Source organism: Microtus pennsylvanicus, chromosome 11 (assembly GCF_037038515.1).
Source record: "Microtus pennsylvanicus isolate mMicPen1 chromosome 11, mMicPen1.hap1, whole genome shotgun sequence".
Taxonomy (NCBI): domain Eukaryota; kingdom Metazoa; phylum Chordata; class Mammalia; order Rodentia; family Cricetidae; genus Microtus; species Microtus pennsylvanicus.
In genome coordinates this window covers 9955326-9977799 of record NC_134589.1, presented here as the reverse complement: position 1 = coordinate 9977799, position 22474 = coordinate 9955326, and the positions used below count along the sequence as shown (strand labels likewise).

Genomic DNA, 22474 nt, shown 5'->3' with positions numbered 1-22474 from the left:
TTTCTTTCTTTTTAATATTTTTATGGTCTATTTAACTTTATTTTATATGCATTGGTGTGAAGGTGTCAGATCCCCTGCAACTGGATCTTCAGACAGTTGTGAGCTGCTATGTGGGTGCTGGGAATTGAACCAGGTTCAATGAAAGAGCAGTCAGTGCTCTTAACCACTGAGCCATCTCTCCAGCCCCCAAGGCCAAGCTTTCTTTTTTTTTTTTTTCTTTTTTTTTTGGTTTTTCGAGACAGGGTTTCTCTGTAGGCCAAGCTTTCATAATTAATAATAAGTCTCCGTGTCATTATCTGTGAGCCAGCGGCCCAAAGAGAACTCCAGCTACACCCCGGACCAAGCAAGGGTTCAGACTGACACCAGATGGCAGTCTCTCAGCTCCCAAACCCACAGTGTTACAGGAGGCCACTGTCGCAAAGTGTGCAGGGTAAAAGGGCCAGCCAAAGAAACACACCCTGGCCCTGAAACCAGAGCCAAAAGGTTAAAAAGGGCCAGTAAAAGAAACACTTTGGCCCTAAAACTAGAGTCAAAGAAACACACTCTGCCCCTGCCCAACTCAGTTTAAAAAACAACCAATCCCTGAGCAGGAAAACCAACCAATCCCTGAGCACAAAACCAACCAATCCCTGAGCAGGAAAACCAACCAATCTCTGAGCTTGTCTAAGGTAAGGATTGAAATCGGACCAATTCCCACCCTGAAATTCTTCACCCGGGGACAATGCTGTCTCTAAGAAGCCCTATATAAACCCTGGGACTGTTCAGTTTGCTTCTGCCTTCTTCACCAGGGCAGAGGACAGCAGAGGCCGCGGCCCTCCTGATTCTTTGCGGAGCTGAGCTTGCGGTTTGATTCTGTGATCCTCCTCCGCTCCCAACTGCCAGAATCGCCTTCCATCCTAGCTGCAATGTTTACAAAGTGCCCAAGCCAAGCGACTTTAATGTATTCTCACAGGATGGGAGGCTGTTCAGCTTTGCTTCCCTCTGGAGGGTGCAGCCGGGAATCTGACCATGTCTTTCTCTGGTGAGGAGTTTGCTGACCCGGTTTGGCAATCCACAGTCCTTGGCGTGTAAGCCTCCACCTTGATGTTAGCCCGGTACTCTCACGCGAGGAATTGTGTTTAAGTTTCCCTTCTTGGAAGGTGTCTTAGATTTCCTGTTGCTGTGACAAGAGCATCTTAAGGGAGGAAGGGTTTTCGTTTGTTTTGGGATGACAATCATCATGGTGGCACGGATACAGCAACAGGAACTTCAGGAGGCAACGGCCACACCGTATCCACAAACACGAAGCAAGCTGGGGGCTGGAGAGCTGGCTCAGCAGCTTAGAACACTTGTTCTTCCAGATGGCTGGCGTACAATCCCCAGCAGCACCCACGTGGTGGCTCGTGCCCATCCATAACTCCAGTTCCGAGGGACCCGATGCCCTCTTCTGACCTCAGAGGGCACTGGGCAGGCATGCGGTGCACATATATGCATTCACGCAAGCAAAACAGTCATATCTGTAAAATAAACACATCTAAATACAATTTTTAAAAAAAAGACTGATAAAGCCGGGCGGTGGTGGCGCACGCCTTTAATCCCAGCACTTGGGGAGGCAGAGGCAGGCGGATCTCTGAGTTAGAGACCAGCCTGGTCTACAAGAGCTAGTTCCAGGACAGGATCCAAAACCACAGAGAAACCCTGTCTCAAAAAAAAAAAAGACTGATAAAATCACCCAGCATATGAAGTCACTTATCTCCAAGCCTGATGCCCCAACTTTATCCCCAAGACTCACTTTGGAGGGAGGACCCCGATTCTGAAAAGCTGTCCTCTGACTTCCATACATGTAAGGGTGCACATGCTTAATAAACATAGTTTTTGTGTTTTTTGGGTTGTTTTTTTTTTTTTATTTTCGAGACAGGGTTTCTCCGTGGCTTTTGGTTCCTGTCCTGGAACTAGCTCTTGTAGACCAGGCTGGCCTCGAACTCCCAGAGATCTGCCTGCCTCTGCCTTCCGAGTGCTGGGATTAAAGGCGTGCGCCATCACCACCCAGCTAATAAACATAGTTTTTAAAATTTCAAAAAGAAAAAAACAACGACAAAACAAAACTTTAAGGAGGCAGCGAGTAATAAGTGCTTGTCCTCGGCCCCCTTTCTCCTTCTACTAGCCCAGGATCCCAGTCCAGGGAATGATGCTGCCCTCAATGGATGGAGCCTCCCACCTCATTAAGACAATTAAGATAATCCCTGTAAGTCATACATAGAGGTTCGTCTCCCAGGTAATTCTAATTTTATATATTTATTTTATTTGATGTATGTGCATGGGTATTTTTGCTTGCATGCATGTTCGTGCGCTACATGTATGATATGCAGTACCTGGAAAGGCCAGAAGAGGGCGGCAGATAACCTGGGGCTTGATTGAGAGTTGACGCCACCGAGTGCACCAGGTGTTGAAAATGAACTCAGGAAAAAAAGTCACTGTTTTTAGCTGCTGAGCCGGCTCTGCAGCCCCTCAGGTGATTCTGGCTCTCATCAAATAGTAGCATAAGTTAGGGCGACCTAATGGTCTCATCTCATAGTGTCTCTCACAATTCTACTTCCAAATAAAGTCGAAGAGGAAGGGTTAAGACTCAGCATGAATTTGGGCGGCAGGGATGGGGGACAGTGGTGATATTGTGCGTGATGTACACAATTCGGTCCCATAATACCACCCGCTAAACTGCTCCCTGAAGCTGTGGTTGACCCGCCGTGAACCCCACTACCGTCCCATGTCTCCATTGCCCGTGGCTTCATGTCACACCCTGCTGAAAGAGGGTGCTGAAAAGACCTGGGGTTCCAACAATTCCCTTTGGTCTTCTAGGCTTGAAGATGGTGCCTGCTAGCCTTATAACCCCTAGACTCCTTTCTGGTTATGTCTTCTTCTGTTTCAGTTAGCTAAGCAGCCTCCTGCTGGCTTCAGCCTCCAAATCCCACCCCCCACCTCTCCCTCACAAATCCTGGGATTAGATACGTGCGTCACCACACCCTAGTTAATTCTTTACACAAATGCTCCCTGCTCAGATAGCTAGTGTGATAGCTAGACAGCAGCCAGCCTGAACCCCAAGTGAATCCCCCAAACTCTGCTGTCCTGAAGCTTTATAAAGTTTTTCTCCCCCCCCCCCACCTCATTGAGTCTAGCCACGCCCCCTCTTCAGTCCAACCTGTGCGCAACCAAGAGACCTTGGCTCCCCAGCCATAGCCTGGGACCTTATGCCTGCAATCAACCAGCCCTTAAAACAGACTGTTAGAAAAGCCCCAGGCCAAGGTGGCATGCCTGTGTATCAGCAGTGAGAAGACAGAGGAGGGTGTGAGTCTGAGGCCACCCTAAGGTACATTTCGAGAACCTGTGTCAAAAACGGAAACAAATCACCAAGTGGAGGTGGCACGTGCCTTTAATCCCACCACTCGGGAGGCACAGGCAGGTGGATAAATTTGAGGCCAGCCTGGTCTACAGGGCTAGTTCCACGACAGCCAGGGCTACACAGAGACACCCTGTCTCGGAAAAAAAAAATCAAAACTGGGTATTGGGTATGATGACACATGCCTGTAACCTTAGCACTTAGGAACTGGAACCTGGAGGATCCCAAGTGTAAAGCTGGTTTTGGGTACAAAGGGAGTTCTAGGCCAACTTGGTATACATGCAACCCTGTCTCAAAAAAAAAAAAGTTGGAGAATCCATGAGATTGCACTAAGACCTAAGAAAAGACTTAATTTTATTATTTTTTTTTGGTGGGATTAGAGATTTGAACTCAGGACCTCATATATGGTAGGTAAGCACTCTTAACACTAAGCTATAACACAATCCCATTTTATAATTTTTCTTTTAAGGCAGGGCCACACTAAGTTGCCAGGCTTGTAGCCCTTAACTTAACATCCCCTGCTTCCCAAGCTTCTCACTGTCTTCTCTTCCATTTTATTTTGTGTATGAGTGTTTGTCTGCACACATGTCTGGTCACCACATGTGTGCAGTACCCATGGCGGCCAGAAGAGGGCACAAGATCTCTGGAACTGCAGTTGTAAATGGTGCTGAGTGCTGGGAACCCAACTCAAAGCTGATAGATTGAGCAAGGAGTGAGTGTTTTTAACCACCAGACTGTCTCTCCAGCCCCATCATCTGTGTTCTTAGAAAGAAAAAGAAAAGCTGTGATTTCCCCCCCCTATACTCTGTTGCCCAAACTGGCCTGTACTTCTTGGTCCTCCTGCCTCAGCTTCCCAATGCTGAAACTACAGACCTGCAGAGTGAAGTAAATGCTAATAGCTAAAGCTAATCCTGCCACCAGGGAGTTGAGGATGAGCTAAGTCACGCTGTCTCCCCTATCCAGGATGCTTACTCTGGGACCCTAAACATCCAGAGTCAAATGGACGAAGATACCAGCGTCTCGAGCACATACTTTACCCTGCAACCTTCCCTTTCTTCTTAGTTTATTTCAAAAGGAACAAACAGTGACAAAAAGGGGTGGGGAGAATAGACAAAATAAATTCCCAAACTTGGCTTAGGGCAATGCTTTTATTGTTTTGTTTTTAGCTGTTGCAATTCATGGTCTTCTTCTGGGAAAAAATAATATTCATGATAAAATGTTGAAATAATTTTAGATGAACTGGAGCGGATTACAATTGTTCTAGGAAATCAGTTTTCTACCCACCTACCAGCTGTCATTTGGTCGGAAGCCCAGTGACCTCTGGCCTAACCGTGGCTCTCTGACAATTCTCAGTTCCTATAAAGTATCTTTCCCAGGAGCCTGAGAGATGGCTCTTGTAGGGGGGCCTGGAAAACCCCCACCCACCAGTTCACAACCTTGCCTGTAACTGCAGTTCCCGGTGCTCTAGCGCCATCTTCTGGCCGCTGTGGGCTTCTGCACCTAAATTCATAGAGGTTCACACATGTACACACTAAAACAATACATCTTTACTGCAAGACAAACAGGAAAAAAAGACATCAGACTTCTGAAAGGGAGTGTTTCTAGGCTGTTTCCCTGTCCTCTCAGCAATCAGGAGGCTGAGGCAGGAGGACTGCTTTGAGTTCAAGGCTAGGACAGGCTAAATACCAAGGACCAGGCTAGCCTGGGCTACAGAGACAATCTGTTTAAAAAGGGAAGAGGCAATCGGTGGTGGTGGCACACACCTTTAATCCTAGCACTCCGGAGGCAGAGACAAGTGGATCTCAGAGTTCGAGGCCATCCTGGTCTACAGAGTGAGTTCCAGGACAGCCAGAACTACACAGAGAAACCCTGTGTTGAAAGAAAAGAAAGAAAGAAAGAAAGAAGGAAGGAAGGAAGGAAGGAAGGAAGGAAGGAAGGAAGGAAGGAAGGAAGGAAGGAAGGACAACAAAAGAAGGGGGGGCTGGAGAGATGGCTCAGCGGTTAAGAGCACTGTATGCTCTTCCAGAGGTCCTGAGTTCAATTCCCGGCAACCACATGGTGGCTCCAAACCATCTGTAAAGAGATCTGGCGCCCTCCTCTGGCGTGTGGGTATAAATGGAGGAAGAAAGTTGTATACATAATAAATAAATCTTAAAAAAAAAAAAAAAAACAAAAGAAGGGGGAAAAAAGCGAGGCCAGCTTGATCTACATAGAGAGTTCCAGAACAGCCAGGATTAGAGAGAGAGAGAGAGAGAGAGAGAGAGAGAGAGAGAGAGAGAGAGAGAGAGAAAGAGAGAGAGGCTGTCTCAAAAGAACAAAAGTCCAAGCACATACACAAAAAGAACAGTGTGCTGGCCAGGTGGGTCAGTGGTAAAAGTTCTTTTTTTTTTTTTTTGGTTTTTTTTTTTTTTTTTTGGTTTTTCGAGACAGGGTTTCTCTGTGGTTTTGGAGCCTCTCCTGGAACTAACTCTTGTAGACCAGGCTGGTCTCGAACTCACAGAGATCCGCCTGCCTCTGCCTCCCGAGTGCTGGGATTAAAGGCGTGCGCCACCACCGCCCAGCCGTGGTAAAAGTTCTTGCCACCAAACCTGGGACCTACAGGGAAGGAGAAAACTGGCTCTCAGAATTTGTCTTCTGCCCTCTACCTATCCAATGTGGTACTCACACACACATTAGTAAAGTAATAAAAGTCAAAGAGTCGATGTGGTGGAGAGGTTCTTTAAGCATGCTCTGTGAGTCTGGCATCTCTCACCTGCATCAGGCTGATCAGCTGTTACTCCCGGGGTCCTGTCTGGGTCCCTGTTTAGTGTGTGAGGCTGGGCACAGCAGTCCACACCTGCTCTCAGCTACTCCACAAGGTAAGAGGACCGTTTAAATCCCGGAATTTGAAGCAAGCCTTGGCGACACAGCAGGCCACAATCTTTGAGTAGTTGTTTGTTTGGGGGGACAAGGCCTCACACTGCTGAAGATGCCCTAGAATCCCTGCTTCCCCCGACTGCCCTATCAGATGCTCAGATTACAGTGATGGCCTGAAAAGCTCAGTTTGCAAGATCTTGCCCCCTCCTCCCTCTCTGTCACCCTGCCTCCTTTTAGCAAATAAAGCTTGCCTGAAGATCAGAGTGCAGAGTTAAGCCAGCAGAGGCCAGGGAGTGGTGGCACACACCTTTAATCCCAAACTTGGACTGGAAAGAGCAGAGGAAGCTCTGTTAGTTCAAGGCCACCCTGGGCTACACAGGACTGATCTATGGGAAAGAGAACAGAACTCACACAAAGGTGATCCCAGCACTTGGTATCACATGACTGTAATCCCAGCACTAGGGAGGTAGATTCAGGAGCGGTGTGGCTGGGCAGAGAGAGGAATATAAGGCAGAGGGGGCAAAGGTTCATTGCAGTCTGAGGTTTGTTGAAGACAGATGCAGTCAGGAGATGCAGGAGATTGCCCCTTCGGTCTGAGCATTGGCAGAGGCAATAGAACTCTAATGGCTGGCCTTTTGGCTTGTCTGATCTTCAGGCAAGCTTTATTTGTTAAAACATAAACCAAATATCACTACACTGTTCCTCCCGTAACCCCTCTCCAGTTTGTTTGGTTTTGTTTAATGTGTCACACGGTCACCTGTTTTTCTAAAACTCTCAAAGCTGGACGTTTTAGTTGATTAAGCCTGCTATCTCTAAGACCATGACTTCCTCTCCACAGTGTTTCCCGTCAGGAGGCCCCAGCGCGGCTTTGCGAATGTCTCTGTTCTGAGCAATGTATTGTGTTTCTCAAATAGTGCCTCCAAAACTGTGTGAGCTTGAGGCCTACAAGCCAGGCTCTGCCTCTGACTCCATGTTTGGCAAAGAGTGGAGCTGGGGATGGGAAGGAACTGGACACGGGTTCCCTTTTATAGTCATGCTGGCACAACTGCATGGATTTTCCTCTTTTTTTGAAGTTTATTATTAATATTTAAAGATGGATGCTCACCAGGCTGTGGTGGCACACACCTTTAATCTTAGCACTCTGGAGGCAGAGGCAGGTGGATCTCTGTGTCCTGGGCTGCAGAGCGAGTTCCAGGACAGTCAGGGTTGTTACACAGAAAAACCCTTATAGTATGAATTCTAGTTGGTCTTAATAATAAAATCCCAAAGTCAGATATAGGATTTAATGCTGAAAAATCAGAGAAGCAGGGCAGTCAACCACTAGATAGTTCTTACCTCTCCCAATGCTCAGACCAAAGATCCTGTCTCTACTAATCCTCAGACTGAATGCTCTCTCTACAAAACCTCAGACTGCAGCCATCTCTATGATTGTAGGCCAGCGTGGCCTTGAACTAACAGAGTTCCCTCTGCCTCTGTCTCCCAAATCCTGGAATTAAAGGTGTGTGCCAACAGTGCCTGACCTCTAGTAGCTTGGCTCTGCACTCTGGTCTTCAGGCAAGCTTTATTTATTAAAATAAATATACATAAAATATATCACTACAAACCCTGTCTTGAAAACAAAGAAAATGGATGTTTACTATGTTATTCAGACTGCTTGAAATTCATGATTCCCTACCTCAGCCTCCTGAATGCTAGGGTTCCAGTAACACACCTGGTTAATATTTAAAAATGTGCACGCCTTTAATCCCAGCACTCAGGAGGCAGAGGCAGGCAGATCTCTGTGAGTTCGAGGCCAGCCTGGTCTACACAGCGAATTCCAGGACAAGCTCCAAAGCTACAGAGAAACCCTGTCTCGAAAAAATCAAATAAAAATAAAAATGTAGAGCCGGGCGGTGGTGGCGCACGCCTTTAATCCCAGCACTCGGGAGGCAGAGGCAGGCGGATCTCTGTGAGTTCGAGACCAGCCTGGTCTACAAGAGCTAGTTCCAGGACAGGCTCCAAAACCACAGAGAAACCCTGTCTCGAAAAAAAAAAAAATGTAGAACTGGAGAGCTGGCTCAGAGGTTAAGAGCACTGGTGCTTTTCCAGATGTCCTCAGTTCAATTCCCAGCAACCACATGGTGGCTCACAACCATCTGTAATGAGATCTGGTGCCCTCTTCTGGGATGCAGGTACACATGCAGGCAGAACACTGTATACATAATAAATAATTTTTTTTTTTTTTTGGTGGTGGCACATGCCTTTAATTCCAGCACTTGGCAGGCAGGCAAGTCTGTGTGTTCAGCCTCGGCTTGGTCTACATAGTGGATTCCAGGGCAGCCGGGGTGACATAGTGAGACCAGGTCTCAAGAACTGCAGTCATGTCTGGTGACATAGACTTGTAATCTCAGCTATTCAGAGCTGAGTGAGGCAGGAGGATCACACCTTTAAGGCCTAGTTGGAGCCAGGAGGTTGGTGGTTCATACTTGTAATCCCAGCACTCAGGTGAGTTCAAGGCCAGCTTGGTCTGCAAGAGCTAGTTCCAAGACAGCTAGGGCTGTTACAAAGAAAAAAAGAAAGGAAGGAAGGAAGGAAGGAAGGAAGGAAGGAAGGAAGGAAGAAAAAAAGGAATAAATAATTTTTTTGATTAAATAATTTTTAAAAATAAAAAGCAAAGCAAGAAATTCTAAGCAAGGTTGGAGAGATGGCCATGTGGTTATGAACACATACTGCTTTTCCAGACGACCCAAAAAAAATTGGCTCAGTGGTTAAGAGCACTGGCTGCTCCTCCAGAGGAGCCAGGTTTGATTCCAGCACCCACACGGTGGTTCATAACTTCTATAACTCTAGTTTCAGGAATCTGATGCCCTCTTCTGGCCTCCATGAATATCAGACACATACGTGATACATATACTTACATGTAAATGAAACACATAAAAGTAGATAAGTAAAAATAAATTTAAATACAAATATTTGAGGCAGAGTCTCACTATGTAGCTCTGGCTGTCCTGAAACTCACTCTGTAGACCAGGCTGCCCTCAAACTCACAGAGATCCACCTGCTTCTGGAGTGCTGGGATTAAAGGCATGGGCTACCTCATCTTACCAACCTAAACATTTGAAAAAACAAAACAAAACAAAACAACAAAGGAGAGGCTGAAGAGAGGGTTCAGAGGTTAAGAGCACTGACTGCTTTCCTAGAGATCCTGAGTTCAATTCCCAACAACCACGTGGCAGCTCAGAACCATCTGTGTTAGGATCTGATGCCCTCTTCTGGCCTGCAGGTGGACATGCAAAGGACTTATACATAAAAAATACAAATAAGAAAAAAGGAAATTAAAAATGGGGGAGAGTTAAAAAGGAGGTTGAGCTGGGCATGGTGGCGCATACCTTTAATCCTAGCACTCAAGAGGCAGAGGCAGGCGGATCTCTGCAAGTTCAAGCCTGGAACTCACTCTGTAGACCATGCTGGCCTTGAACTCAGAAATCCACCTGTCTCTGCCTCCTGAGTACTGGGATATTCAGTGAGCCACCATCACCTGGCAAAAAAAGAAAATTTTAATTTATTTATTTATTAATTTATTTATTTATTTTTGGTTTTTCGAGACAGGGTTTCTCTGTGGTTTTGGAGCCTGTCCTGGAACTAGCTCTTGTAGACCAGGCTGGTCTCGAACTCACAGAGATCTGCCTGCCTCTGCCTCCCAAGTGCTGGGATTAAAGGCGTGCGCCACCACCGCCCGGCTGAAATTTTTAATTTAAAAAAAAAATTAAGAGGAGGTTGAAAGGGCTGGAGAGATGGCTCAGTGGTTAAGAGCATTGCCTGCTCTTCCAAAGGTTCTGAGTTCAATTCCTAGCAACCACATGGTGGCTCACAACCATCTGTAATGAGGTCTGGTGCCCTCTTCTGGTCTGCAGACATACACACAGACAGAGTATTGTATACATAATTAATAAATAAATAAATAAATAAATAGAGGAGGTTGAAATAAAACAAAGGTACTTCTACCCATAGATACTCTATTCTCTGAAAAACAGCAGTGTAAATCAGGAAACACTGGTCTAGCTGGACCAGTCCAACAATCCACTCAAGGAAGTGTTGAATCATTTGTTTGGAAACTGGCCCAAACATGCTTGTTCATAAATTTTCTGTCCATTGTAATGTCTAGGTCAAGAGGTAAAACTGTTGTCTTCAGTGAACACAAGATATCACTAGAGTCTAGAAACTTCTCAGAGATTCAATTCCTGAGATGATATCTCCCCAGCGACCTTCCTCCTACCAGTCAGTCCTCAAGTCGTGTGTGTGTGTGTGTGTGTGCACGCACGTGTGTGTGTGTGAGAGAGAGTGTGTGTGTATGTGTGTGTGCACGCACATGTGTGTGTGTGTGTGTGTGTGTGTGTGTGTGTGTGTGTGTGTGTGAGAGAGAGAGAGAGAGAGAGAGAGAGAGAGAGAGAGAGAGAGAGAGAGCTCATTTGAGTGCAGGTACCTGTAGAGGCCAGAAGAGGATTTATCAGATTCACAGGAGTGGATTTACAGGCCATTGTAAGTCACCTGATTTGTGCTTGAACTGAACTCTGTCCCCTGGAAGAGCAGCAAGCACTCTTAATCCCTGTCATCTCTCTAGCCCCTTATTCTTTTTTTTAAATTTATTTATTTGTTATTTATACAGTGTTCTGTCTGCATGTCTGCATGTATGCCTGCAGGCCAGAAGAGGGCACCAGATCTCATAGATGGTTGTGAGCCACCATATGGTTGCTGGGAATTGAACTCAGGACCTCTGGAAGAGCAGCCAGTGCTCTTAACCTCTGAGCCATCTCTCCAGCCTGCCCCTTATTCTTTTGTTTGTTTTTGAGATATAAACTCTTTGTATGGCTTTATCTGTCCTGGAACTCACTCTGTAGACCAAACTGGCCTTAACTCACAGAGGACTGCCTGCTTCTGCCTCCTTACCTGGCTTTTCATTTTATTTTACTTTCTTTTTTTGTTTTGTTTGGTTTTGTTGTTGGTGTTGTCTTTGTTTAGGTTCCCCACCCCAGACAGGGTTTATCTGTGTAACAGCCCTGGCTGTCCTGGAACTCGCTTTGTAGACCAGGTCAGTCTGGATGGCTTGGAATTCAACAGATAAACAAGGAGGAGGGGCTCAAATTTTCATCAGTCCTCTTAGGTCTGATTCCTGATGGCTTCATTGCACTCAGCTTGGAATTAGCTCTTAAAAAATAAATAAACAAACCTGGGGCTGGGGACACAGTGCAGTTTAGAGCTTTGCCTAATGTGCCTGGAATCCCAGAGTCACCAGACGGCCAGCACCTCGCCCAGCCAGGCCTGCAATTCAGGAGGTGGTAGAGGCCAGGAAGCTGGGAGTTTAAGGTCACTGTCAGCTGCGTAGCTCATGCCTGGTCAACATGAGCTACCTAAGACCCTGTATATTAAGTAAATTCATAAATAAATAAATCTGGTCAGGTAAGGTGGCTGAAGTCTATACTGTTAGCACTTGGGAGGTAGAAGTAGGAGGTCCAGCAGGGCGATGGTGGCGCACGCCTTTAATCCCAGCACTCGGGAGGCAGAGGCAGGCGGATCTCTGTGAGTTCGAGACCAGCCTGGTCTACAGAGCTAGTTCCAGGACAGGCTCCAAAGCCACAGAGAAACCCTGTCTCGAAAAACCAAAAAAAAAAAGAAAAAAAAAAAAGAAGTAGGAGGTCCAGGAATTTGTTAGTGGTCCTATATGGGTTACAAGAGACTTTTTCTCAAAAACCAAACAAACTAAAATCTGTGGCCATTTTGACTTGTATCAGAGTATACCTAGAAAAAGAAACAACCCCTAAAGAACAAAAGAATCCTTTGCACTGTGAGTCACCCCGAAATTCCCCAAAACTGCGTCTCAGAGAGATAGTGCTGATTCCTGCCTGAGATTCTCTCCGTATCCTATTGCATGCAGATAAGAGTTTATTTCTTCATCATCACTCTGTATATTACCATATAGAGTTGGATTTTACTTTTTTTATTTTTTATTTATTTATTTATTTTGCTGGTCTCGAACTCACAGAGATCCACCTGCCTCTGCCTCCCGAGTGCTGGGATTAAAGGCGTGCGCCACCATTGCCCGGCTTTTTACTTTTTTTAAGAATTTATTTTTTAATATTTCAGACTGTCGTGGGCCCATAGGTTGAATAATTTATTTATGTGGTTGCTGGGAATTGAACTCACGACCTCTGGAAGAGCAGCCAGTGCTCTTAACCACTGAGCCATCTCTCCAGCCCCTGGTCTGGGAATTATTATGCAACCCCAGCTGACCTCCAGTTTGCAGCAACTTCCTGCCTCAGCCTCCGAAGTACTGGTTGTCTGCTTCAAATCAAACACTGATCTATCTCCTAAGATTAAGGATACTGGGAACTTTTCACAATCCTTCCAGGCCCTGCCCTGCGAAGGATTCATCTCAGAGATGGAGTTTAGATTCACTGCAACGCAGTAGCGAGACGCTCAGTGCTGGGTCACCAACTGAGTCAGTGATATTTTGAAAGTCCTCTTTGGCTGATGGCCTCACACTGAGTCTGGTTTCGTGCAATTATCCCAGGACTCATTTAAACCCTGCTGTTTAACTCTTCCAGCGGGGACCCTGCAGGACCAGCTAGTCGTACTAGAGAGGGAAGCAGCGCCATCGCGAGGTAGCTGCTGCTGGCGGCAGGTGCTGGGCGGGGAAGAGGGAGGGGAGCGGACCGCTCTCCCCTGAAGTGCACACGGTCCGACTCGCGTGAGTTGATTAAAGTGTATTTTGCTCGGACTCTTCCAGTCCACCCTAGAAGGGGACTGAGTCTATCACACCCAAGTGTATGGGCGAACCACTCAGGTTAGTTCGCGATAAGAAGGCGGCTCATTAAGTGACTTTTAAACGTTGCACACACCAAATCATCACGTTTAAGTTACATTTCTTCGATTGAGATTGCTTAACGTGAGGGGGTCGGCGTGAAAGACGCATACAGAAGTTTAAGGTTTTGTAAATAACGTAGCAAGCCTGGCCGATAGTAAAAAAAGACTACGAGTTCCAGAATGCATTCATTACTCAACTCAAGGCGAGGTCGCGGTTGCGGGACCATTGCCTGCTGGGAATTGTAGTCGGCCGGCTTGTTTGTGATGCAGGTGCAACTGGGGGGGAGGGGGGGCGGGAGTAAACTCTCGCCACGTGACATTGGAGATCAGGCGGTGGCTCTGCCTACGCGCAGGAGCTGTGATTGGCTGACTGTAATACCAACGACGCCACTAGAGGCGGGCCAAAGGCCCGCGCAGGCGCAGAGCGTTGCGAGTCTCGGGACCCCAGTGGGAGAGACTATGGCGCTCAACAAGAATCACTCAGAGGGTGGCGGAGTGATCGTCAACAACACTGAGAGGTGAAAACCCGGCGGAAGGATCCTGGAGACTCGAAGGGCGGGCGTCGGCCACCGTGTGCGGTGGGCGGTGGGATGTGGTGGGAAGGGAAGGAAATTGATGGAGCGCGGGGGGGAAGGGGTGGCAACGGCCGGAGGCGGGGCTGGAGGACCGGAGTGTTGCTGATCAGCTGGGGTGCTGATCAGCTGGGGTGCTGGGTGGGGGTGGGGCAGCAGGATGGTGTCAGGGTTTGGGGCCATGAGTGAGGCCGACGGGTGGTTTCTTGAGCCCCTTCCCAAGTGGAGTCGTAAAAACCTTTGCGCTTTATTGGACATTTACTAAGTTGTTACTACGCGGCAGCCACTGCGTCTGTTCAGCCTTAGATAGTACTTAATCTTGTGCCGCAGACACTACGATGCACATTTTCCGGGTAGGGCAGGTGAGGCCCAGAGAGGGTGAATAACTTGTCTTAGCGCTGTGAGGAACTGAAGGCAAGTATCTTGACCCCACAATCAATAGGCCTAGCTACTCCTCTCCGGTCTTCTCGTGTATTCCAGAACTTCTCAGAAGAAAGGCTGAGGCCCTAGAGGTGGAACTAAGTGGCTGTCAGCTCCTCAACCCAGTGCCTGGCACCAGCGGGCATTGTGAAGGCTTGCCTCTTGCCTGGATCTCTTGAATTTCTTATGGCCTAAGTCGGTTCGCAGAGCAGAGGTCTCTAACTTCAGGATTTTTTTTCTCTACCCTCCCCCACACAATCCACTCTTTCTCTCCAACTTTTGGGCCCTGTCCACAGCTTCTCTTTCCCCTTTCTTCTTTGGACATTGGAAATCAGACTCTCCGGACTTGAGCTGTATACAGGCTTGAATTTTCTCTTGAAGGCCAAGGGAGGCGTGGTGGAGGGCAAAGCCGACACCCAGCTTGGGACCTGTCACTTGGGAGTGTTTGATGAGTCAGAGGAGAAGGTGCAGGGTGACGCAGACTGGATATGCTGATTTTGTCCCCCTAGTTCCTGGCAGGTTCTGGCCAGCTCGGCATGTATCTGGAAACCACTTGTCTATCCAGAGCTGGCCTCTTTCATTGTGTTGGTTCTATTATGTCCTGTGTTGCCACTGCACCAAGAAAGGATATTTGGGATGAGGAGGAGACAGATGAGCGAACCATGTGAACTTGGAGCTTTTTACCATGCAATCTGAGGACCCTGGTTCTCTGGTGAACTTCATCCGGTGCCTCGGTTGGGCCAAGTACTTTGTTGCCGTGCGATGGCCGTCTCCTGCACTACCACTTTCTCTGGTCTTTGAGCCATTGTTTCATTTCAGGCAGTCCTACTTCAGGCCTTTGAGTGCAGGGCGTTCAGGCTTGCACCACTACCACCAGAGCTATTTGGTTTCATCATCTGAGAGTGGTTTTCCTTCTCTTAAATTGGGTCTTTTCTAGAAGGTATCTACCCGCACCTCCCTACATTCCCTGACTCAGCTCATTGCTACCAAATAGGATTCTGGGAAGAACTTCAACCTCACTTCTGAAACAGATGTGTCAGTAATAATTGAAATTTAAGTGCAGTTCTCAAACTTTGATATTTAAACTAGTGAACATTAATCTTTAATTTATAAACCACTGTTGGAGATAAACACGTCAACTCTTCCCCAAGAATTAAATACTTGTGTGTGTACATACACACACACCTGTTTCAAGGGCTTTATGTACAGACATTTTCTGCAGCTCCAGCTGAAGCTTGGATTAATGGGCTGGGGAGATGGTTCAGCAGTTGAGAATACATTCTCACCACTCCCCAGGCGTCGGTGGCCCTCGCCTTTAATCCCAGAAGCAAAAGCCCGCAGACCTCTGTGAGTTCAAGGTCATCCTTTTCGTCACACAGAAAAACCCTGTCTCAAAAAACCACACACACATGCAAAAGAATATGCTTTCTCGGAGGACCTGTTTAGTTCTCAGCATCCATGACAGGGAGTTACCATCTGTAACTCCAGCTACAGAGGAGCCAATGCAAGGGTAGAGTCATTTTTTTGACTTTGTTTATTGTGTGTGGGGGGGGCACTAGGGAAGAACCCAGAGCCATGACCATGCTAGGCAAATACTAGTGAGCTACATCTCCAAATCCCATTAGACTCACGTTTATATATTAGGGATTTGTTTGTTTGTTTTGTTGTTGTTGCTTTGGTATTTTTGAGACGGGGTTTCTCTGTGTAGCTCTGGCTGTCCTGGCACTCACTCTGTAGACCAGGCTGGCCTCGAGCTCACAGAGATCCGCCTGCCTCCGCCTCTTGAGTGCTGGGATTAAAGGCGTGCACCACCACTCAGTTATATTAGTTTGTTTTTTTTTTAAAGATATTTATTTAGTTAGTTAGTTAGTTTACAGTGTTCTGTCTGCATGTATGCCTGCAGGCCAGAAGAGAGCACCAGATTTCATTACAGATGGTTGTGAGCCACCATGTGTTTGCTGGGAATTGAACTCAGGACCTCTTGAAGAGCAATCAGTGCTCTTAACCTCTGAGCCATCTCTCCAGCCCTATATTAGTTTTTTTTAAAAGCCACAACAGTCAAAGAGCTGCGGCTGTGACTCAGGTGGCAGTGCTTCCCGAGCCTGCACAAAACCCTGGGTTCCGTCCCTCACACCTCACAAAACCAGCGTGCTGGTAGAAGCCTGTAATCCTGGCACTTGAGAGGTGGAAGCAGGAGGAATTTAGTAAGCTTGAGGCCAGCCTGAGCTTTATGAAATGCGGCTCCCAAACCACCACCCCACAACTTGAGCCGAAGAGAAGGCCAGGTGTTCCAATCCAGCCGGAGATGAAGATGGTTCTCTCCTCTGGGGGCTCCGTGGAGGCTGTAGGCCCAACCTGCTCCTCTCTGTGCTGCACTGAGGGTTCCTTGAAGCCCTGCTGCTTGTGAGGGACAAAGCCCGAGTCCAGACTGTCACCAGGGCTTTGTCTTCTTGTCACAGCATCCTGATGACCTATGACCATGTGGAGCTCACATTCAATGACATGAAGAATGTGCCAGAGGCCTTCAAAGGGACCAAGAAAGGCACCGTCTATCTAACCCCGTACCGGGTGAGTTGTGCAGCAGGTTAGAGCCTCTGCTTTCCAGTGTCTCGTGTGTCTCTCCTTCAGCCTTGGGACACCAGTGGCCTCCGAACCCTGGGGAAAACTATTGCTTTGCTCTGCCTGTTTCTCTGTCACATGACCCTGAACCAGTCCCTTTGCGTTGCTTTCCTGACCTGGGCCATGCAGATTCCACAAAAGTCTCTCTGAGGTCGGAGACAGCTGCAGCGATGGCTTGCCTGGAGAAGCCCTCGAGGCTCATGTGCACAGTCAGAGCGATGGCTGTGGTAAACAGGATACAGTAGCAGGGCCACAGCCTCCAGGCTGGGCACAAAGCCCAGCAGAACCCTACAGCGTGAAAGATGCCAGGCTGCAGAATCGGCCTCGCCTGAGAATGAGCCGTGTGGGCTCTGAGTAATACAAAAGAGTAGTTGAGAAAGGGGCGTCCGCTGGCTGTGGCTTCCCACCAGCGAGGTGTCACGACGGCTAAGAGCGCACGGCTGCAGGGTGTGAACCGCCCCTCTGGAGGCTCTCATCTGCCCTTAGGTTGAGTGTCTGGTGGTTTGGAAACCGAGGGGTTGACCCACGTGATGGAAGGGGGGGACGTCCTCTGACCTCTGTGTGTGCACACCCACACACACGCCTGTATCATAGATGAATGTGATTAAGAGAAGAGAGACTGAGGGGGTTTCCAGATGTGGCCAGGAGAGTTCTGTGGCTGTTAGGCAAAGTGTGACCTGTAGGAAGTCACGGTGATCCCTTCTCCTGGACCCTGTGCTACACTTCGTTTGAGCTTGGGCTCTGCCTCCCAGCTTCAGGAGCCTGCCCTGCTGGGCACCTAGCATAGCAGGCCCCTCCATGGATACACCACACTGGCCACCCCCTTAGTCTCTGAGATGCTAATGGTGTTCCCTCACCCTCTGCAGCCTGCAGGTCCCTCCTGTGAACACCTGAGTCGGTGTCTCCAGGCTGAACCTGGGCCTTTTACTTTATAGCACCCGGGAGGAGCATGTGGCTGGGCTCCGCTGCCTGCACTGGCGCTAGGAACAGACCCAGCACACGGAAAACGGGTGAAAAGCAAGGGCTAAGCTGGCTAGGTTCTAGCGCTGACGGCCTGGTTGCCTCTCTTCAGGTCATCTTTCTGTCTAAGGGGAAGGATGCCATGCAGTCCTTTATGATGCCCTTCTATCTGATGAAGGACTGTGAGATCAAGCAGCCCGTGTTTGGTGCCAACTTCATTAAGGGGACAGTGAAGGCTGAAGCAGGAGGTAGGTGACAAGGGACCTCAGGGACGCCACTGGCTCTTCATGAGGTGTTCTGGACATCTCCGACTGCCTCCTGGAGAGCCCCTTTCAGACTCGTTGTCCAAGCCTCCCACTTCCCAGCCGTGAATTAATTTCAGATACCTGGGCTAATGGCTCAGCGGCACACGTGGGGTTTGGTTGCCAGGAGCTGGGGAAATCAGCCTTAGGAGCCCAGCAGAAAAATTAAAACTAAATGTGCTGTGCTCATTCTCTCCCCCTCCCCCCTGGGAAGGCCCAGGTTTTAGATTTGGGAGAAGCTATGTCCCATCCTGGGAGGAGCCTTCCATGAGAGCCAGGCTGGCAGGGCCCTGCTTTGTGGCTGACTCCCAGACTCCAGGGTAGTCTGTGTCAGCCTCAGCCCCCTACACCCTGCCGGGCTGCCTCTTCCCAGGAGAGTTCTACCCTGAACCTCCATGTCAGTTACCAGGAGAGCTGCCAAGGCTTTGCTGGTGGTCAGGAGAAGCCTTCTTCCCCTCCCCCTTGTCATTGGCTTGGCAATCAGTCCTGTAGCCTTCCTTGGTCCTGGCAGTGTACTTGGCTGTGGGTGGGGGAAAGCCCTGTTGAGATGAAACCCACAAGCAGGAGCCAGGCCGGCCTGCAGCACCAGGTGTTTTGTGGGCTACAGGCAGAAGCCCTGCCCCTTCCTGACAGCCTCCCTCCCTCCTCGGTGTTGGAGGAGCGCCAGGAGAGGACAAAGAGCCTTCTCTCTGAACGGAACCTGTTTTCTCTCTCCTCTCTGTTCCTTCACTGTCCTTGTCCCTTCTCAGGTGGCTGGGAAGGCGCAGCTTCCTACAAGTTGACCTTCACAGCAGGGGGCGCCATTGAGTTTGGGCAGCGGATGCTCCAGGTGGCGTCTCAAGGTATCCTAGCTCTTACGAACTGCAGGCTAAGGACACACCTGACATCTAACACGTGGGTTTCTTGTTTGTCTTTTTTTTTGTTTTTCTTTTTGATAGTAAGCACCAGGAGGTAACTGTCTGGGCCCAGCTGACAGGACTGGGAACTGGGAAAGAAACCTGTAATTATCGTCTGTGGGTTTCCTCTGCCCATAACAGGCGTACAACATTTTGACAGAAATGTCTGGACTAAAAAACAAACAAAAAACCCAACTGTTAAACTACCATCCAGCAGCCATCATAAATATCAAGCACTGTGTTCAACATTTGTTCCTGTCATTCTTCAACCCCAGCCCTCCCCTCCACCCCACCCTCACCCTCTCCTCCACCCTCCCTTCCACCCCCAACCCTCCCCTCCACCCCCTACCCTCTCCTCTGCTCCTTCTCCTCCCCTCCACCCCCACCCTGCTCTCCATCCCTTACCCTCCTTCCCACCTTCCACCCTCCCCTCCACCCTCCTCTCTACCCCCTCCTCTCCCCTCCCCTCAACGACCATCCTCTCCTCCACCCTCCCCTCCTCCCCCACCCTCTCCTCCTCCCTCCCTCCCACCCCTCCCCTCCCCTCCAACCCCCACCACTTTACCTCTCCATCCACTTCCCCCTCTGGCTTCTGTCCTGTTGCCTTCTGGCCTCTTTTCCCACCCTCCCCTCCCCACATGGTGACCCAGGCAGATCAGTGGGGTGGGCAGTGGAATGGTCGCAGGGCACGTCTGTGGGCACAGTCCTGGGACCCATCAGTCCTGAGGCAGGCAACACTCATCTCTCTCTCCCCTTGTACTTATAGCCTCCAGAGGTGAAGCCCCTAATGGAGCCTATGGGTACCCTTACATGCCCAGCGGGGCCTATGTCTTTCCCCCGCCAGTCGCCAATGGAATGTACCCCTGCCCTCCTGGCTACCCCTACCCACCGCCCCCACCTGGTGAGTGTGTCCTTTGCTGCCCAGCCTCTGCCTCCCCACCCGCCCACTGACCACACCTTCAGGTTGCAGAGGGGAGATGTGCCCTTTCACCTACTTTAGACCCAGCAGACACTGGAGAGTTTAGAGGGCACCCCAAGAAACTGGACTGGCCACTCCCAGGAGTAGCCTTGTGAGGGAAGCAAGCAGGGCTGCTCACTGTCTCTCTCACTCTTCCCAAGCAGAGTTCTATCCGGGACCTCCCATGATGGATGGAGCCATGGGATATGTACAGCCCCCACCGCCACCCTATCCTGGGCCCATGGAGCCTCCAGTCAGCGGCCCCAGTGCCCCCACCACTCCCGCAGGTGAGGCCTGTAAGCTGCTAGCCGTCCTTCAGGACCAGCAGTCTCTCCTCAGGGGTCTTACAGAGAACCCCACAGGATGGCTGGAGCCTGCGGAGAGAGAGCCTCAAATGATGAAGGGCTTCTGGCTCACACACCACCTGGTGGCGAAGAGCTGTATTCCAAGGGCTGGGTGGGGTTCAGTGAGCCCTTGCCTGTCATGAGCTAGGCCTGTGTTTTGTGTGCAGCACCACAGAACATGAAGAACAGTCTGGAGGTGAGGTGAGGTGAGGTTGGCCTTCAACCAGCAGTGACCTTGGGCTGGGAAGGGTCAACCTGTTTGCCTCAGTGTTGTCTTCTACAGATGGTCACCAGGACCACCTGACAGACTCATGCCAAGGGCACGTAAAGGGACCGTAAAGGACAGTGCCAATACATGGCAGGTGCTTAGGAAAGTCACAGAACCCTTTGGTGGTCTGAGTCACCAGTGCCAGCTGCCCTGAACTCAGGTGAGGCAGGGGGGTTGTCGCTCATTGCCATTCCTCCCTGTGTTTGCTTTCACAGCTGAGGCTAAGGCTGCCGAAGCAGCTGCCAGCGCCTATTACAACCCAGGCAACCCACACAATGTCTACATGCCCACGGTGAGTGGGTGAGACCTTCTGCCCTCTCTGTCCCACAGCCTGGGAGCTTGCAGTGAAAGAGACCACAGCTCATTCTGCGATTTCTCACGTGATCTTTGTTTCTTCCTCTAGAGCCAGCCTCCGCCGCCACCCTACTACCCCCCAGAGGACAAGAAGACCCAGTAGACTATGCCCACTTCCCTGCCTCTCGGAAGACCCCTTCCTGGGCCTCCCATGGAGCTGCATCTGGGACTTTGGGAGACCAGGGAGGACCCTGATCTTCCCCAGTCCTGATTATAAACAGTTACCAGGAACCAGCCCTGATGGAAGGCTGGGGCTCCTGGTCTCTGCGAGCGCCTCCCAGCTTCTCACACTAGCTCAGCCCTTGGCGCTGCTCCGTCTAGCTTCCTTCTCACCATTTCTGGGGCTCTTGGGAGCACGGGTGACTCCTTGTTCCCCACTGCAGTAGCTCCTTCCCACAGAGGGACTCTCTGGCCACTCCTCCACCACAGACCAGCCCCCTCAGCCTGAATCTTGGGCTTATCAGAGCAGCCTTGGGTCTCCCCCTTAGACCCTGCCAGGCTGTGTTCACATTCCTTCCCCCTGGTATGCGCCTGACCCTGGAAGGTCACTGTCCCAGTGTGTGATCAGTCCATGTTCCCTTTGGCCAGGCCCTGGCCTCAGTCACAGCCTGTTGCACCTGTCCTGTCCTTGTCCCTTCTGTTGCCCCCGTCTTTGGGTGTTTCACCTGAGCCTCCAGTAGTTGGTGGCATCAGAAGCAAAGGCACGGTGGAGGAGGAAGCCCCTCTGGTGGAGTTTCTGGGAATTAGTTCCCCTTTCTCCTGTCCCTTTGCCAGGGGCCTCTCCACAGGAGTGCTGGAGAATGCATGTCTGTCCAATGAGGCCATTTGGTCTGGGAATGAGCACCTCCAGCCATGGGGCCTGACACCTGCCATCTGCCCCTGTGTGAGCTTCACGCCCCCTGGATGTACTAAGATTTGCTCTTGTTCCTGGTCTGGTTGCAAAATGAGGAGATGGTTATTTAAAGAGAATTCCCTATTTATTTGACACAGAAAAATCCAGTTAATATATTAATGTGAAATAAACCCTGTTTGCACCTTGATTTGTTTGCTACAACTGTGAAATATAGTAAAATGAAGTGACTGGACACTGACTCTGTGTGGTGACCAGGGCGAGGACTTCCGGGAGGAGGAGCTGCCGGGAGGAGGGGCTAGAGATCTGTTTCCTGTCAGTACTGGTGCATTTGGTTCCCAGCCTTCTTACAGAGGCCTCTGTATCTGCCTGGGGTGGTTCGTAAGGTCACCCACTGCCAGCTGGGGGCAGGACAAGGCCTGTATCCCATCTGAACTCCCGATCCCCTACAGAGCACAGGCTGGAAAGCCAGCCCAGGCCTGCCAGGACTCTGGTGGGGGAGTGTGGCTGGGCTGGTTACTGCCCCCAGATCCAGGGGAAGAAGAGGGTAGAATAAAGCTAAGCCAGGCCTGCACCCCACTCACTGTCAAGAAACAGAGATCCCCGTACTGAAGGGTTCTCTCCTGACCAAAACGCTCCCCAGACTGCGCAAGGCCTTGCGGCTCACCCCCAGGGGCTCTCAGGGCTAGGGAAGGAGCACCCTCCTGACCATCAGTCGTGGGCCTGAGCTTCGCCTCCTTCTGTCCCTCCCTGGCTAACACCAAGTAGCTCCATCCCACCCCTGGAATGTCACCTGTTGGGTGGAGCCAGCTGGACAGCTGACTGCTGGGCGAGGAAATGCTTCTCAGGAGTCCCTGCCCTG

The 22474-nt window shown here is 49.9% G+C and overlaps 1 protein-coding gene across 8 annotated transcripts; it reads left to right on the top strand.

The window, feature by feature from the left end:
* The first annotated feature begins 13475 nt into the window (after positions 1-13475).
* Wbp2 (WW domain binding protein 2) lies at positions 13476-21853 on the top strand. Of its 8 annotated transcripts, none has more exons than XM_075990117.1 (8): positions 13476-13587; positions 16521-16629; positions 17753-17888; positions 18692-18784; positions 19605-19739; positions 19961-20083; positions 20624-20700; positions 20812-21853. In XM_075990117.1, exons 1-8 carry the CDS (start codon positions 13529-13531, stop codon positions 20863-20865), a joined length of 786 nt encoding a protein of 261 aa, XP_075846232.1. In that variant the 5' UTR covers positions 13476-13528; the 3' UTR covers positions 20866-21853. The 8 variants fall into 8 exon arrangements, with proteins under 8 accessions (XP_075846232.1, XP_075846230.1, XP_075846236.1 ...); XM_075990115.1 differs by having other exon boundaries at positions 19958-20083; XM_075990113.1 differs by lacking the exon at positions 13476-13587 and adding an exon at positions 15388-15571 and having other exon boundaries at positions 19958-20083.
* Positions 21854-22474: the final 621 nt, after the last annotated feature.

Excerpts from the sequence above, each read along its gene's own strand:
- Wbp2 (XM_075990113.1), top strand. The coding sequence starts at position 15,471 with ATGCAAAAGAATATGCTTTCTCGGAGGACCTGTTTAGTTCTCAGCATC. Across the intron at positions 15,572-16,520 it reads ACAGAGGAGCCAATGCAAGG|CATCCTGATGACCTATGACC; the intron begins GTAGAGTCATTT and ends TTCTTGTCACAG. Across the intron at positions 18,785-19,604 it reads GCTCCAGGTGGCGTCTCAAG|CCTCCAGAGGTGAAGCCCCT; the intron begins GTATCCTAGCTC and ends TTGTACTTATAG.